Below are 16,552 nucleotides of genomic sequence, written 5' to 3'. Positions count from 1 at the left end.
AGCGCAGCTCCTTCCTCAGGTGAGTGAAGCTTAAAGAATTGGTCACGGCTAGAATGTAAGGGGGGGGGGGGGGGGGGGGGGGGGTTGTTTATAGGAGGGGTAGTCCAGGTTGGAGAGAGAGGAGAGGAAGTAGGAGTGAGAGTCTTTGCAAACAGCGTTTGTTTATGGAATTTTGTTAAAAACAAGTTTGTTATGGGTCACGTCTTTTATATTCTTTTGTATGACATGTTAAAATGTAATAAAAACCATTTCCAATAAAAAAAAACCCATCCCAGCTGTTGAAGAGTATGTTAATGAAGGCAGCTTTTGAGCAATGAGGACAGTCTCGGGTGTCATTTGAAATGTGGAAGAACTCAGCCAACTCAAGGTGAAGATGTTAGCCTGTCTCAGCCTGCACTGTATCCTGAAATACGCCTGCTGTTTATAACGCTGAAAGCGCCCCGGCCGTTTGCAATAGACTTGACATAGAGCCTGACTTGTCCAGTTACCGAGCACTGGAGCAATTGCAAGACACGCCTCAGTTAACTTTCAATTGGAACAATAATGCGTCAGATTTTTATCGTTCTCTCCCTCCCCCTCCCTCGGCGTTCTCTGGTCTTTTCTCGCATTGTTAAAACTTATTTTACACCAGCACCGGATCTCTGGCAGATGTAGATGGCGCAATTGTCTTCTGAGCTCCCGATATGTGTTAAAAGCAAGCACATTTGCAGCACTGCTCTTTCGCACTTCCATGAAATGACACTACATTCGATTACTTTGATCATTTCACTTTCCCGTGCAGGCGGCGCCTTAAATTGCATCTCATCCTGCAAATATAAGCGGGATTTATAACCCAGGAACCATATACACACTGGACGATAATCCCCAAATGTTCTCCTTAAATTGGAGATTGTTTATGGAACAATCACGTTCTTGATTCTTCAATTTTATCCTTAATTAGTGGATGTCACTCTAGTCTTTCAAGGCATCGGCTTTAAGCAGAAGGAAATGTGTCCTCTGCTCAAACGGGCACTAGGCTCGTGGACACCTATTTAACTGCAACTATATTGCCTGACTGTTGCTGGGATTTTTATATTGGAGCAGGGTTGTCCTATAAATGGTACAGGGATCCCCGGGGGGTCGAGGTAGGTCCACTCACGTACATACGCGCTTTTGTTCAATACAGATTGTCGGAATAAACCGTCCTCCTATCAGTCAGCTCAGGACATATTTATTGCTCGGAATGTGCTGTGTAATGCTACCCTGACGCATATCTTGCCTGGGAGGGAGGGAGCTGGTTTGAGTGCGGACAGGGTCGCTGCCAGCAATTTAAGACAGGCGCCGTCCAGAGTGCTGAACGCGCCTCCCTCTCTCCAGCCAACCGGGATCTTGAAAGCTGCCAGGACAGCCAGCCAGCGAGACAGCTCTCAGCACACGCTCCTCGCTTCAATTTGCGGACGGCTTTGCACCCGCCGGCTTCCTAAGTTATCCTGTAGGGCTCAGTGTGTGTGTGTGAGAGAGGAGTGAGTGGGGCCAGTTCACTTTAGCTCTCAGCACCCACCGCCATCCCAATCGCAATATGACGCCCAGCGAGCAGGTCAGCTTCGAATCGAGCCCCGGAAGGTGGTTTTGAAGGCAGGCTCGGAGTTTGCAGGAGTCCCGCTGACTACTTCAGATGGAAGGGTATTTGCTGGAACAGTAACATGCCATCAACTTTCTGGTTTCTAGCCATACTTTCTGCACTTCTTATTGCATTTTGTAGTAAGTACGTTTTCATTGTTCTCCCCCCCCCCCCCCCCCCGATAAATATTTAGATGATTTCGGGAGAAATGAACACACATCCAGTCGCTGCGCAGTGTAATCATTTCCTGGACTGAACTTGCTTTATTTCAGTAATTGTTTTATTTATAAATTATAACAACATAGCGACTGCTCACAATATCAAACCGCTCTGAAGATACAAGGGCGTTGTGCAATGTATTTATCAGGAATGCACCAATACAGATAGTTTAGCATCCACAGAGGACGGAGTGTACATGAATTATTTCAGAGACTTGCCCAGCACCCCGACCTACCCTCTCACCGCCTGGTGAAATATTTGGAGTTCTGTTTTCCTTGCAGTTTGCTTGGCATATTATCGTTCTGCGTCTTTCCATAATCATCCAGTAAGGATGGCAGCGTTAAATGCGCCTCTTTAATACGGATGAATGGGTAGATGGAGTTCTCCCCACCCTCCCCACCTCCCCGCTCGGTGCTAAGTTACTTCTATCGCCCCCCCCCCCCCACCCCATACTTGTTCCAATGAGACATCATACCAGGAGGCCATAGAATAGAATTTACAGTGCAGAAGGAGGCCATTCAGTGGAAGAACCACACCATTGCTATGAGACCTCAATTGCCCATCTTACCTCATTGATCCATTTAAAATTCAGCTGAGGGGAACAGTGATTATTAGGGCAGCACGGTAGCATTGTGGATAGCACAAATGCTTCACAGCGCCAGGGTCCCAGGTTCGATTCCCCGCTGGGTCACTGTCTGTGTGGAGTCTGCACGTTCTCCCCATGTCTGCGTGGGTTTCCTCCGGGTGCTCCGGTTTCCTCCCACAGTCCAAAGATGTGCAGGTTAGGTGGATTGGCCGTGATAAATTGTCCCTTAGTGTTAGGTGGGGTTTCTGGGTTATGGAGATAGGGTGGAGGTAGGGGCTTGGGTAGGGTGCTCTTTCCAAGAGCCAGTGCAGACTGGATGGGCTGAATGGCCTCCTTCTGCACTGTAAATTCTATGAAAAAGCACTATGAAAAAAGCACTTAATTCGGCCCATCCAGTCTGCACCGATCCTTACAAAGAGCACCCTACTGAAGCCCATGTATCTATCCTGTCTCCATAACCTCAGCTTAACATGTTTTGGACACTAAGGGCAATTTACCATGGCCAATCCACCTAACCTGCACATCTTTGGACTGTGGGAGGAAACCAGAGCACCGGTAGGAAACCCACGCAGACAGGGGGAGAATGTGCAGACTCCGCACAGACAGTGACCCAAGCCGGAAATCGAACCTGGGACCCTGAAGCTGTGAAGCCACAGTGCTAACCACTATGCTACCGTGCTGCCACCCCGGGTGGAATTGGAAGTCCATTTCCAGTTGCTGCTGCCACCTCATTCCATAGTTGGTGGGCTCAACGACGTCTAAGCCAGCCGACTGGTTAGAAAGTGATCCCAGGGGTCAATATAAACCCGCAGCAACATTTGCAGTAAATTCGAAGTGTGATCGCGGTGAGGCTAGTACGATAGTGGAGATTGGTTATTGTTGGGTGATGATGATACATCCTAAAACAGACTTCCGGGAAGAACATGAAGTTAGGTACTTTGCCTTTGGAATTATTTCTAATAACTTCAGAAAATGTAATTTGCCCTGTATCTAACAAATGAATGGGTTACGTTAAAGAGGCAACAAAAGGCCAGGGGAACTGAAAACGAGTCCCTTTATTATTGCTCTTTCAAAGAGCAAAGTTGGCTTTTAGAATGGTAACACCTCTGACCTTACTCCAAGGGCAGTTAGTGTTGGCAGTACAGATCGCCTAATGCAAGCCTGACTTTCCGAAATGAAATCAAAGCTTTCTTGTCTCCAGTTATAAAACTGACTGCAAAAATCAATAAAAATAAACACGACCAACATCGTACGTGGTTAAAACTTAATGGGCACCCTAAACTCTAAAGCAAACCTAAAACACACCCCAGGTCAGTCGAACAACTCAAACTGTAGCAGGTACCAACGCCGGCGCTACTTGTATTGAAGATGTCTATCAACTCACTGGCGCCTCCAGTGTTCAGACGTGGTCGTGACACTTTGGTCCCCCGCCCCCGAAATAACAGCAGCTTGTGTGGGTTAGCCATGTCAATTTGCCACAGACAATGGGGCCCGGCTAACGGTAAAATCATTGGTGCTAGGCTAATTTCAACAGGCATTTGATATACCTCGTTTACTCATGGGGGTAAGAATATTTTTTGTGTATTATTCGGAGCTGCAGGGTGCTAAAACTGGTCAATGGCTGGTGGAGGTGCAGAGGGACGAGCTTTCACTGCAGTGCTGTACTATTAACTTGGATGCCTCGATTCCAACCGATGAGTTGTCCTACCATCAATCAGTATTCGCAATACTTCAAGCCAGCTACTCATTCCTAACACCACCAACTAATTATTGCTGCCTTATAAGAATTTCACTTTTCCAAATAGACACTAATCTTAGCTCTAGAACCATATTGGTAAATTCATATTTTAGACCATCTAAAACTATCCGTTTTAATGAACTTCCTGAAGACATTTGGAAATTTGAATCACCAAACATATATTTTGTTCCAGAACCTAAGTAAACAGACAATACTGAACTCGTGAGGTCATTTAAAAAAAAAATTGAGAGTACCCAATTCATTTTTTACAATTAAGAGGCAATTTAGCGTGGCCAATCCACTTAGCCTGCACATCTTTTGCACACAAATACGGGGAGAATGTGCAAACTCCACACAGTGACCCAGAGCCACGATCGAACCTGGGATCTCGGCGCCCTGAGGCAGTTGGACTAACCCACTGCGCCACCGTGCTGCCCTGTGAGGTTATAATGGTGCGAAAGAAGACCATTCTGCCAATCAAGTCCATGCCAGCTATCTACAGAGAAATCAGATCAGTCCTGTTCCCCATTCTATCCCTGTAGACCTGCAAGTTTATGTAGCTCAAGTATCCAAATTCCCTTGTGAAATTGTCTCGTAGGCAGCGAGTTGTAGATCATCACCACTCGCTATACAAAAAAGTTAATTCTCACTACGTCCCTTCCCCTTCTATCTCTTAAATCTGTGTGCCCTAGTTGTTTGACCATCACATAATGGGAAGAGCTTTTCTTTGACCATTTTACCTGAACCTTTTGTAATCATATACATTTCCATCAAATCTTGCCTCAGTCTCCTTTCCTCCTGCTTCTTCAATTTAATCTTGTCGATAAACTCTCCCAGTCCCTGGAACCATACTGGCATATCTCCTCCAAATCCTCATGTACTTCTTCAAGCGTGGTGGCCAGAACTGGCTGTGGCTGAACCAGAGTTTAATACCGGTTCAGCTTTCTTTCTTCACATGGCTATTGATCAATCCAATACGATTTGCTAACATCTCTCAATATTAGAAGAATGAGGGGGGGGGGGGGGGGGGGGGGCATCTTATAAAAACATATGAAATTGTGAAGGGAATAGATAGAATAGAAGCAGGGAAGTTGTTTCCACTGGTGGGTGAAACTAGAACTTGGGTGCATAGCCTCAAAACAAGGGGGAGCAGATTTAGGACTGAGTTGACCCAAAGGGTCGTGAATCTGTGGAATTCCCTTCCCAGTGAAGCAGTTGAGGCTACCTCGTTAGATATTTTTAAGGCAAAGATAGATTCTTGAACATTAACTGAATTAAGGGTGATGATGAGCGGGTGCGTAAATGGAGCTCAGTCCACAAAAAGATCAGCCATGAACTTATTGAATTGCGGAACAGGCTCGAGGGGCCAGATGGCCTACTCTTGCTCCTAGTTCTGATGTCCCGCCAAAGATTACTGCACATGAAGCTCCAGGTCCTCGCTCTTCCGAACGGCCTATTACCTCTCCATATTCCTTCTGCCGCCTTACACGACCCTGTATTCAGCACCCACCCCCCCCCCCCCCCCCCGGTTGGAGATGCTTACAGAAGCAGCACTACGGAACCAGGGCTAGGGAACTGACTCACTGGTGTTTAGAAAAAGTGGGCAGTGTGTTCTGTATTGTGAAGATACTTCAAATAATAGCAGGGAGTTCCCTGGATGTCAAATCCCAGCGATTTGGCCTGTTCCCCCCCCCCCCCCCCCCCTCGCCCCTTGGGACTCGCATTGTTTTGCTTCAGAATCGGGTCTGGAGATAACCCCAACTTTGCAATGGAACTTTGGCGTTGATGTGATGGAAACAGAGTCTGATATCAAACTGACGCTTCGCAACGATCTCTTTACAGCCGAGCTAACACTGTGATGATGTTTTATGTATGACATTCCCCCCCCCCCCCCCCAAGCGACACAATAATTGTTGACCAGATTAGAATATAAGATCTAAATGGATGGCGTTACCGAGTGCCCCCAGTAACTCAGGATACAGGTTCTTAGCTTTCATGATTCTACACATGTGATTTTACTGGAAACATCATCTTGACAAGGTCACATCCGACACAGTGGCAACATCCAAGGAGACATTGCACTCTTCGTGGCGTGAGCTGACTGCACCCTAAATAACAGGAATAACAGAGGTCAACATTTGGAGAACACTAGTTATTAGCACACGAGAAGGCAATGACTCTTGCATCTCACCAGCGTGAACATAAAGGCCCCGCATTGCAAACCAGACGCACATAACGTGCTGGCGAGTGTCCTTTGCCACTTTTAAAGGTATACAGAGTTCGCTTAAGGTTTTGTCACTTTTATGAAAACTGTTCGTTCAAAAGGGCTGCGCTGATTTAGCCGCATTTTCGGAAGGTTGAATTTGGAATGTGTTTTTGTTCTGTTTGTTGCTCAGCATTGAATGTGACAATGAAACTTGGGCGTTTTGCTGGATATATTTCTGTGTCGCTCAGTCCAGAGTTTACCAGAGTGTCCCCATGTTGTTGTTTCTTTGCATTTGAACGGGCAGGCAGGCAGCGCGGGCAAATGAGCTCCCTCCAGCTTTATCGGTGCGCTTTAAATTTGCAACAAGGGGCTGTGCGAAAGCAACAGTTTTGGTGGAAAAGTGGGGAAAGAAATTGCCGAAAGCTCTCGTCGCCGCCACCTTGTGGCCAGAGGGCAGCCAGCTCACTAAACAACACAGGCTTGTGTGTGTGTGTGTGTGCAGCCTCTTCCCAGCTCAGATTATGAGTGAAGGGGCTCCGGGGTTTACCACTCCAATCCATCATTGTTTCCCCCAGCATGCTATTGCGGGAGACGTTTGGTTACATAATAAAAGACATACCGCCAACCGCGAGGGTGTCAAAACACCGGGTATTCCCATCGCATCTCGAATGCAGTAAAACCCACCCTGACCCGAGGCAATTGACACGAGAGGGTGAATGAAAAATCGCATGAGGATGCAGACGCGAGTTCTGACAACTCGGCTGAGTGGACCTTCCCTGCACCGAGAACCAATCTCGAACGTCCGGTTAACTTCCAGATGAATGCTTTGCAAACCACTGGAACCAGTTGCGCAGACGAGAAGCTTATTGATATTCTGGGGTTCCTTTTTCAACAGTACATTTGTCGGGAACCATTCCATTATTGGCATGTCCTGGTTTCCTCTTTACAGCTGCTCCTACACTCCTGGAGTAGCTTTTAAATATACGGAACATTTCATAAACACCTCCCACTACCCGCACCCCACCTTAACAGCGAGTTAAGCTTCTTTACATTCTGCATTTTAAAGTCATATTTTGGTTGGTGTTACCTTACAGATACTACTCACCGTGAATAATAACTGGCGTCGCAATTAACTCCTGGGGATCCCCCCCCCCTTTTTTTTAAAAGATATAAATAACAGCTTGCGAATTTAAAGAGAGCGAGTCCACAGCATGTAGCCAGCGCTCGCAACGTTGATGTTGATTTCCATGCACTCTCTTAACTAATGTATTGTTCCTCGGAACGCATGTACAGTGAAAGGTACTTAGAACTAAACGGGCTGATAATTAGAGTGGGTCGATACAGCCTCACTACTGGAGAAATCTCTTGACTGCACAAAGTAGGAATGTGAATGGTGCTTTTAGATGCTTGATGGTGCTAATGAATCGACCCATTGTCAGGGTTTTAATTAAAAGGCGTGAAATATATTCAGCCTGACTATGTCGCGGGAGTGCTGCGCTCTGAGAGAGGAATGTTTCATGTTTCTGCGCCGTTTATTCCCGGGAATTGTTGACAATATCTGTGGGCAGCGGCGCACTGAAGGTATTTGATACAACAGCGCTGAACACTTCGCCGCCCGGCCGCCTTATGGACGCAGACTGGGGGATAGCTGATTTGGCACATCCAGCTCCACTGAACTCGGAACCTCTGATTCCTCGAGGCACCTTTTGACCAAACTCTCGGGCGGATTATTTGCAATAAAATTGAAAAGCAAATTGTTCTTAACATCCTTGCTTTTCCTGGCTTATTTCGTGGCCCCCATATTTAATTGAGCTCTTTATTTAAATTAAATAAAGCATCCTTACTGACAAGCGTGTAGTTTGAATTGTGTGCACATAGCTCGGCAGGGTGATCACTGAATACCGTGAAAAATCTTAGTCTTCAGCGAGAATGCAATGACCTCTGGTGGAGTTGCAGGTTGATATTTACGGACAGACAAAACGTCAAGTGAGTAGAAACTGCCCAGATGGTATTTTTAAAACTGCTGCTTTTATTTACAAAACAGAAGGCGGTTTGCACCTCAGGCATTAACCCATTGAAATGATTAGACTGTTATTAAATCTTGCTTCAAACCGAGTTAATCAGCCATTTTCTAGCATGTTTTTTAAAAAAAACGTAACATGTCTCGAGTTTAAAGTTATAAAAATAGCAGGGCTTGTGGAAAGCGATTGGCGGTGGTGAGTGAAGAACTGCAAGCCGGTGGGAGTATTTTATTTGTCGTTGCCTGGGCTCGCCGGAAAAACAATCAGCAGCGGGGTTGGATCTGTGCATCACACGTTGCACAAACTTTTTTTTCCTCCCCGCACCGTGAAGGGGAGGCAGCCTCTCCAGCAGGAATCTGTCAGTGACACACTAAGTCAGTAAATTAAACACCCTTGACTTATTTATGGAGCCATCGCAGCACCGGCAGGGTTAATTACGCGCTGTTGCATATCTGGATAATTACAACAGGCGATCAATAGACGCTGCCAAGCAGTGACTAGCTGCAGTTGGAGACCTCATTGCTGCAGAGATCAAGCACTATGTGGCTCTTCTAGCGTGCAAAGAGGATGATAGAGGGCAGTGATCGGGGCTTTTACAACCCAGATGCACATCCCGCTGTGCGGATCTAGGGCTGTCTGCTGAGGGGATCGTTCACAGTCCAGACTGGAGGTTTACACAGGTGCCTTGCTTTTGTGTGTGTGTGTGTGTGGAGGGGGAAATCGCAAGCCGACTTCTGGGGGCTTTTGAATGTGGAGAGAGAGATCTGCATGTGTGGTCCCGGTGCGGGCGAGGCACACAGAAGATCAGCTCTGAAAGCTGGAGGATCCGAACATGCTGCCCGGCTGGAGAGGGCTCTGCACTGGAGCTGGGGCAGCGCTTTGCTGCCTCCTCGTCTGGATCATCTACTCACACTTGGTCAAGGAAGGTAAATGGGCGCCTCTCGTGATAAATAGCACTGCAATATTCTGTCACAAGCTTCCCTTCTTCAAGGCAGCCTGATATTTTTAAAAACAAAAGTTCGAACCCCGGTGGGGTTTCTGTTTAAATGTCGCCAGCGACATTCCCGCTTTTCATTCTGTGCCTCGTAATTTCGAATGTCTTTAACTCCATCTGGTTTCTTCGCCCCGTTGTGTTGGGGCGCGGAACTTGCATAACGGGAGGCGGCTGTGCTAGCCGAGATGAATGCACATCTTTACCTTAGAAACAAGCTTGGGGCACCTATACACGCCTGCGTAACTCCAGTAAATCTGGACGCACTCCCTCTCTTGCGTAATTGGGCTTGACTGCGTTTGGTGTGGATTGTGTATGAAACTAAACAGCCGCATGTATCCCAGACAATTTAACCTCCAGATGCGATCTGCACGTTTTCCTCGGGCCATGAAAGTGGCAGCCGATCTAATTCTGAACGTTAGAACCAGGGCGGGAGGAATGACTGCTGGAAAGGACTGAACTCCGTGTCTAATCTTACCCTCCCCTGGAAAGGAATAACTCCCCGAGTTTCAAAACAGTAGTGCTGAATCCAGGTCGCGGGCCACCCCAATCCAATTTCGGCCAGTCTGGGGAGCGCTTGCAGACAGGAGCACTGAATCTTCCAGTTTGCATACAGACGAACGACAAAGTTATTGCGGAGCCACCATTTGCTGAGAGTCATTCCCCCCGACCATTACTCTTTTTTTTGGGAGGGGGGTGGATTATATAGATTGCCCATATTAGGTATTTTGGCCTCTCAACAGCCAACACTGAACAAACACTGGAGCAATCCTCAAGCTTACACAAACATATATGCAAGTGACTCGTGTCCTGTGAATGGACACGCGGCCCCCGCATTCCAGTCAAAAGGGACACGAGGTGAAATATTCAGGGTGCCTTTTACAGATCTTCATAGACAGGCTGGGGGAGGTGGGGGATCTGAGTTCAAGGCAGAACATGCTGGAGGCAGCAGACGGTTCAGGTCGCTGACCTTCCGTCAGGAATCCTGGCGAATGGGCATGGATCATCAACACCGCTTTTCCCTCACCGCCCAGATGCTGCACGACCCGCTGAGCATTTCCACATCCTCGTGGTTTTATTTACCCATTTGGCCTCTTATTTTTTTTAAAGAATCTGCTGCAGATGCAAAGCTCCATTCCAATTTCCAAAGGTGGCGTTTTGGTGGTGGGGGGTAGAGTTGGGAAGAGGCTCTGTTCGAGGTTTCAAGGATATGAAATAACATGCAAGTGATTTTGGCTTGTTACAATTTCGAATCGTCTCGGAAATATTTCGCTCAGAAAAGTGCTGGATCAGATTGAAACGTACTTGTTTCCTACCATATGTTACATCTCAGTATCGTCAATGATAAAAATGCACTTTAGTCAGTGAGCTGAAACCATTCCCCTTCACAAGGGCAAAATAATGGAAACTTCCGAACTATTCCCCACTCCCCTCCCCAGGATTCTGAATAGTGGGATAAGGATTTTTTTTTAAAGTTCAAATGCTACCTAAATGTACGACCAGTAGAAGTATAAATTGAAGGATGGTTCAACAGTGTAGTTGCGTTCTTCAAACTTTTTTTCCGGGGCTCCATTTTTACCAACCGGCCAACTTTCAGGATCCACACTGGCCGACCTCGGTGACCCACCATTTTCTCTTACCTTGTTTGCTGCGGACAGAATTGGAGGAAATGGTTTTGGGTCCCTTTGTCTCTCGTATACACTCCTCCATTGCAACCTTTTGGATAAAGGTGAAGCCTTCTGGTGTCGGAAGGTATGGAGTCTCCATCTGTCCAAACTTCTGCATTTTTTCCTGCAAAATTTTATCAAATAAACCCCCCCCCTCCGAACTTGTGAAAAAAAATGAATAAAATAAATGAAAAAAGAAATATAAATGAATAAAATAAATTAATAAAATGAATAAAACCCTCCCGAACTTGTAAAACAAAAAGCTGTGACCGTTTTTAAAAAAAAGTGGCCGCACTGCACATGCGTGCCTGATCATCGGCGCGCATGGGCATAGTTTTGCTCATGCGTACCGATGATCTGGCACCCATACGCAGTGCAGCCGCATTTCTTTTACATGTTCGCGGTCATTTTGATGGCCGATTGCAGCCGGCGTTATTAACAGCCAGCTGTTTCGTGCGGATTTGCTCGATTGGGAGCGCCACGATGTACGGCTCCGCGACCCTCCCGTTACCAGCCATGACCCACCTGCGGGTCGCGGCCCCGAGTTTGTCAATGCCTGGTGTAGTTTCAGACGGAATTGAAATTAGCAAGTATGCGTACCGACTGGAAAATACCTCCCTGTCTGAGATTCCAAACTAAAGCCTGCAAATAATCCCCTTACCTTCTCAACATGATACATTGCACATTTGACATTTACACATTTCTGCTGCTGTATGTTTTGAATGCAAACATCAGCAGAAGGAACATGCAATGGCTGCTGCTACACTGTCTCCCAAATCTATCTTTCCCCCCCCCCCCCCCCCCCCATACATCTATCCTCCATGGGAAGCGCCTGCAGCAACTTGCTGAGACTTCCCGTAATTCAACTCGGAACCTATCTGTAGAGGGTGCACATAGTGTGGGTTGAACTGCCTTCAATTTTATTTTACCAAACCCTCACAGTAAGCGCTGCCCTAGACAGCCTCCCGTGAGATCAGATCAGAGATTCAGCAAGTGTTAACTGATGGGGCTGAAGCATGCAGCCCCGAACAAATGCCAATTCCAACGACGAGCCTTGCTATTGGAGACTGAAGGACGGTGAATTTATTTTTAATGCAATGCTTGTAAAGGGTTGGTTAGAAATCCAGTTTGTGGGAGAGTCGCCTGCCACCACACATTCCTGAGCCACTGAAAAACATTTGCAAGGACAGTTGAAATGATGCTTGTGTTTTTAGCTTCATGCTGTCTTGGTGGATTAATGCAGTGCTTTCAATGAGATAAAGATTATAATGAAGTTCTGATTTGTTGTGACTTGACTGAACCCAAGGCAGCAGAGCAGGTGAATAGGCTAGTTAAGAAGGCACATGAGACACTTGTCTTTTATCAGTCGTGGCATAGAATGTAAGAGCAAGGAGGTTATGATGGTGCTGTACAGAATGTTGGTTAGGCCACAGCTGTAGTACTACAGTGTGCAGTTCAGGTCACCTCACTGTAGGAAGGAGGTGTTACATCGGAGGGGGTACAGAGGAGATTTACCAGGATGTTTCCTGGGATAGAACATCTGAGCTATAAGGAGAGACTGGATCGGCTTGGATTGTTTTCTTTAGAGCAGAGAAGGCTGGGGGGGGGGGGGGGGGGGGGCTAAGACTGAGGTATATAAGATTGAGGGTCTTGGACAGGGTAAATAGGAAGCAGCTGTTCCCCTTGGTTGAGGGGTCAATCACAAGGGGGCATAGTTTTCGGATGAGGGGAAGGAGATTCTGAGGGGATTTGAGAAAATGCTTTTTCACTCAGAGGGTGGTGAGAATCTGGAATGCACTGCCTGGGAAGGTAGTGAAAGCTGCAAAACACAACCTTTAAAAAACACTTGGGTGAGCACTTGAAACACCGCCACATTCAAGGATGAAATGAAGATCGTTTATTGTCACAAGTAAGCTACAAATGAAGTTACTGTGAAAAGCCCCTAGTCACCACATTCCGGCACCTGTTCGGCGAGGCTGGTATGGGAAATGGGACAAAAACTGGTAAGTGTGATTAATGTGAGATTAGGGTTTCTTATTGTTGATACAGACTCGAAGGGCCAAAGGGTCTTTTCTGCACTGTATGACAGACTCTATATTATGCATCCATATAACAGCTAATTAGGATTAGTGCGAGATGAGGGGTTTTTATTATCGGTGCAGACTCGATGGGCCGAAGCGCCTTTTCTGCACTGTATGACCATAACAGCCTCCCCGAATAGGCGCTGGAATGTGGCGACTAGGGGCTTTTCACAGTAACTTCATTGACGCCTACTCGTGACAATAAGCGATTTTCATTTCATTTCATTTCATGACTGACTGTATGCAATGCACACACATAACAATCAACAGCTTCAGCAATAAAGAGTTGTTATGAGTACTGTTTTGACAGATTTGTTATATCAGAGGGGAGTTTTGTCAGTTCCCAAATAGACCCATGGGTGCAGCCTACTGTAACCACTGAATAATCCTGTGAAGGGTGGAGGAGAATTAATTATTTGAATGGAGCTGTCTGTGATTAGGGTGGGAGAGGATTGAGGTGAATGGTTCTTGATTGGATGGCACAAGGCAGGGGAATGGTCTTGCTCTATGAAATATTTCCTCTTATAGGCTGTGGCTATGAATTAGAATTGATGCTATCTGATCAGGAGTGGAGCACTATACCACCCTTCCCGATGAAATAGCAAACTTAGGAACAATACACAATCAAAAGGGAATAAACAAAGAAAACCACAAGTGAGTTGTTTTGCAATGGAATAGAAACACAGGGAAAAAACAGTTATTAGATAACTCATATATGCAGAATGTATTCACTTCTTAGAATTTTCTAACAAAATAGCCTTTACTTTAAGTATCTACCAAGTACAGTGCTTTATGTGAGGACAGAAAACATGTGTAATGCACTTTAATGGGCCCTCTCATTTCTTATTTATTTCATAGGGTGGAATTTGAACTTATTCAAGAATATATGATGACAAAGAAGTGTAGGGATGGAATTCACTCGCAAGTTTGGGGGGAGTGGGGGGTGGAATCTGGAGCTCGCTGCCTGAAAGGGTGGCCAAGGCAGGAACGCTCGCAACATTAAGATGAGCACTTGAAACTCCACAGAACACAAGGCTACGCGTAGACCAAATGCTGGAAAAGGGGATTAGAATATGTATGTGCTTAGTCATTGGCACAGAAATGGATGGGCTGAAGAGTCTCTTTCTGTGCTGCATAAACTCTCTGACTCTGAATATTTGGGCATGACTAACTGAAATCTGTAAAGACGATCAAATAGATTTTTTCACATTGAAGAAAATAGTTCCGAAGTAAAGCAGGGAAGGGAGATGTGTATCCCTTCTTCAACCGACCCTTTCATTACGCCAGCAACTGTCTTTGAAGTAATAAGGGTTTTCTGAGAGTTTTCTGGAAGAAATGAACACAGAGTATTCCTTTTGTGAATTTCAGCAGAAAGAAATACTGTAGTTCTGAAGGAGGATTTGGGAGACAATTCAGTTGAACTCCCGTTTTGATTTCAACAGCAGTTCATTGTCACTGGAAATTGCAATTATTACCAACACCCACATGGTATTAGTAAAATAATTATCAAGGTTACATAAGCCAAAAGAGTGAATGGTTTTTCACAGAAGTCAATGTTTCAAGTATTGTCTCAACAGCCTTTATTTCGCTGAATAAGAGTAATCTTTAAATGCCCTCATTTACCTTCGAACATTCCCATCAGAGCACTACTGATGGAGCATGTGCAGGCCTGGGACTAAACTTCTATCAGTCTACTTGTTGTTTTATGATCTAGAAGAGGCCAAGGTTGATTTAGGAAGAAATATGGCTTTAGCCAGAGACTGCACTGATATGCACCAAACTAAAGAATTCCTTAGCATTTAAGCTTGGCTGACGACAAGATACAGTAAGGGACAGAAAGAAACAATACACTTAATAGTCGAGTTATATTGAACTTCTGTGGCCAGTGCTGTGTAATTACTTTTATCATACCAATGACGGGCCAATTATTCCTTTAGTAACTTATCAATGGCATTTAATGATTACTAATGTATAGGATTGGTCATGAATATTACCTCCAGCTGCTGTTATTCAAGCAATGCTCTGTGATTGAAAACTTTTATTCATCAGCTTTGATTAACATGGCCTTTTTTCAGTTATGTTCAATCAATGGGAAAACATTTCCAGTTTTTAATTCCTTTGGTGTATTTTAAGAAACCAACCCACCCTACAGTACCTGCAGGAAAACAAAAAGAAAAGTTATTTACATCGACTTCACAATAAAAATACTTGTCATTATTACAAGAACAATCAAATCGATTAAATCTCATTTTGGATGTGTAAACCACTTTCCCAAGCATATTCCATATGCAAAAGACAAATATATACCAGTTTGACTTAGCTACGTACAGCAACTCAATTTGTTTCCAATTGTTTGTTAAAATAACTTTTTAATATACAGTGATGTGAGGCACTGACCTTGCTGAAGTGCAGTTTCATGATGTCGTCAATCTAAAACAAGGCAAGTTTACCACACCATTTAAAGCAAAATCTCAAAACAGCCCTCAAGTGAATTAGTTCAAAAAACAGGTTTCTCAGGAGAGAAATGCTTGATGTGTACAGATATTTCTTGGTCATGAGTAGTATCTTTTAACTCACATTCTTTGTTACTTCTTTTCAATTTCCACCACCAATTTACATTTCAAGTGTGTTCAGATCAATATGACCAAAGGGTTAGGTTTGTTAGGCCTACTATTGGCATAATTATTTAATTCAGTATACCAAGCTGCATTGTAATAAATGAAAGGCAATTGCAAAGAATGCACAGAGTACATCTACCATGCAAATAGATTGCTTGTGAAATTTCTTAAGCTGTAAATTCTTGAGTCAATGGCAAGTGAGAAACGTTGAACAGACGATAACTCTAGACAACTGATACTATAATAATCAAAGTGTACATGTGGTGCATTGCTTCTTAATTAGATGGTCATCGGACTGAGTCCCAATTTTACCTATCATTCATTTCCATGTGCCTTTTATGCAAATGAGTGAGTCTTCATTTGGAGGGCCAAAATCTCCTAACACGCTCTATTTGGCGCTAGCAGAGGAGGTGTACTGTCTACATTGAGAAGACACCGGTCAGGCTGATCAGTTCTCTTAGATTAAATACTTTTAATGCAACAATTAGCTCTGCAGGGGAAGTATTGAGAGTTTCAAAAGCAAAAGTAAAAACAACAAAGAAAGAAAAATGATTGTTTCCATTTTAACTTTGCATTTGAAAAGCTTACAATGACAATCAGTAGTAATCTTAATATACACTTGAGATGATGACATATTAGATTGAAACAGGCTTGTATTCAGTGTTATAACATTCCATTCACATCTACAATATGGAGTTCCTGATCCAAGCATTGCATCCATAAATAGCATTCTTATTCAAACATCAGAGTTTCTATTTTGGAAAGTGAGGCTAAAATGGACTCAAAGTTACATTGGTCAGATTTCAGTTAAAATTAGCCTGCATA

At 44.8% G+C, this 16,552-nt stretch overlaps 1 protein-coding gene and 1 long non-coding RNA gene across 6 annotated transcripts in view; one reads left to right on the top strand and one right to left on the bottom strand.

The window, feature by feature from the left end:
- The first annotated feature begins 1,223 nt into the window (after positions 1-1,223).
- LOC119978592 (chemokine-like protein TAFA-5) overlaps positions 1,224-16,552 on the top strand; it is a 616,915-nt gene continuing 601,586 nt past the window's right edge. Inside the window, exon 1 of one of the 4 annotated variants that reach the window (XM_038820359.1) lies at positions 1,224-1,740. In XM_038820359.1, coding sequence (XP_038676287.1) covers positions 1,683-1,740 — 58 coding nt within the window. In that variant the 5' untranslated portion in view covers positions 1,224-1,682. Of the gene's footprint in view, positions 1,741-8,401; positions 9,297-16,552 lie in introns of those variants that run through there. The other 3 variants (XM_038820358.1, XR_005463500.1, XM_038820360.1) reach the window with 3 other exon arrangements.
- Positions 14,544-16,552, bottom strand: part of LOC119978593 — a 50,723-nt gene continuing 48,714 nt past the window's right edge. For both annotated transcript variants that reach the window (XR_005463502.1, XR_005463501.1), the window contains one exon: positions 14,544-15,264. This is a non-coding gene — a long non-coding RNA (uncharacterized LOC119978593). The remainder of the gene's footprint in view (positions 15,265-16,552) is intronic.

This window comes from Scyliorhinus canicula, chromosome 15 (assembly GCF_902713615.1).
Source record: "Scyliorhinus canicula chromosome 15, sScyCan1.1, whole genome shotgun sequence".
NCBI lineage: Eukaryota > Metazoa > Chordata > Chondrichthyes > Carcharhiniformes > Scyliorhinidae > Scyliorhinus > Scyliorhinus canicula.
The sequence above is the reverse complement of the archived record's forward strand: the minus strand, read 5'-3'. Positions and strand labels throughout refer to the sequence as shown.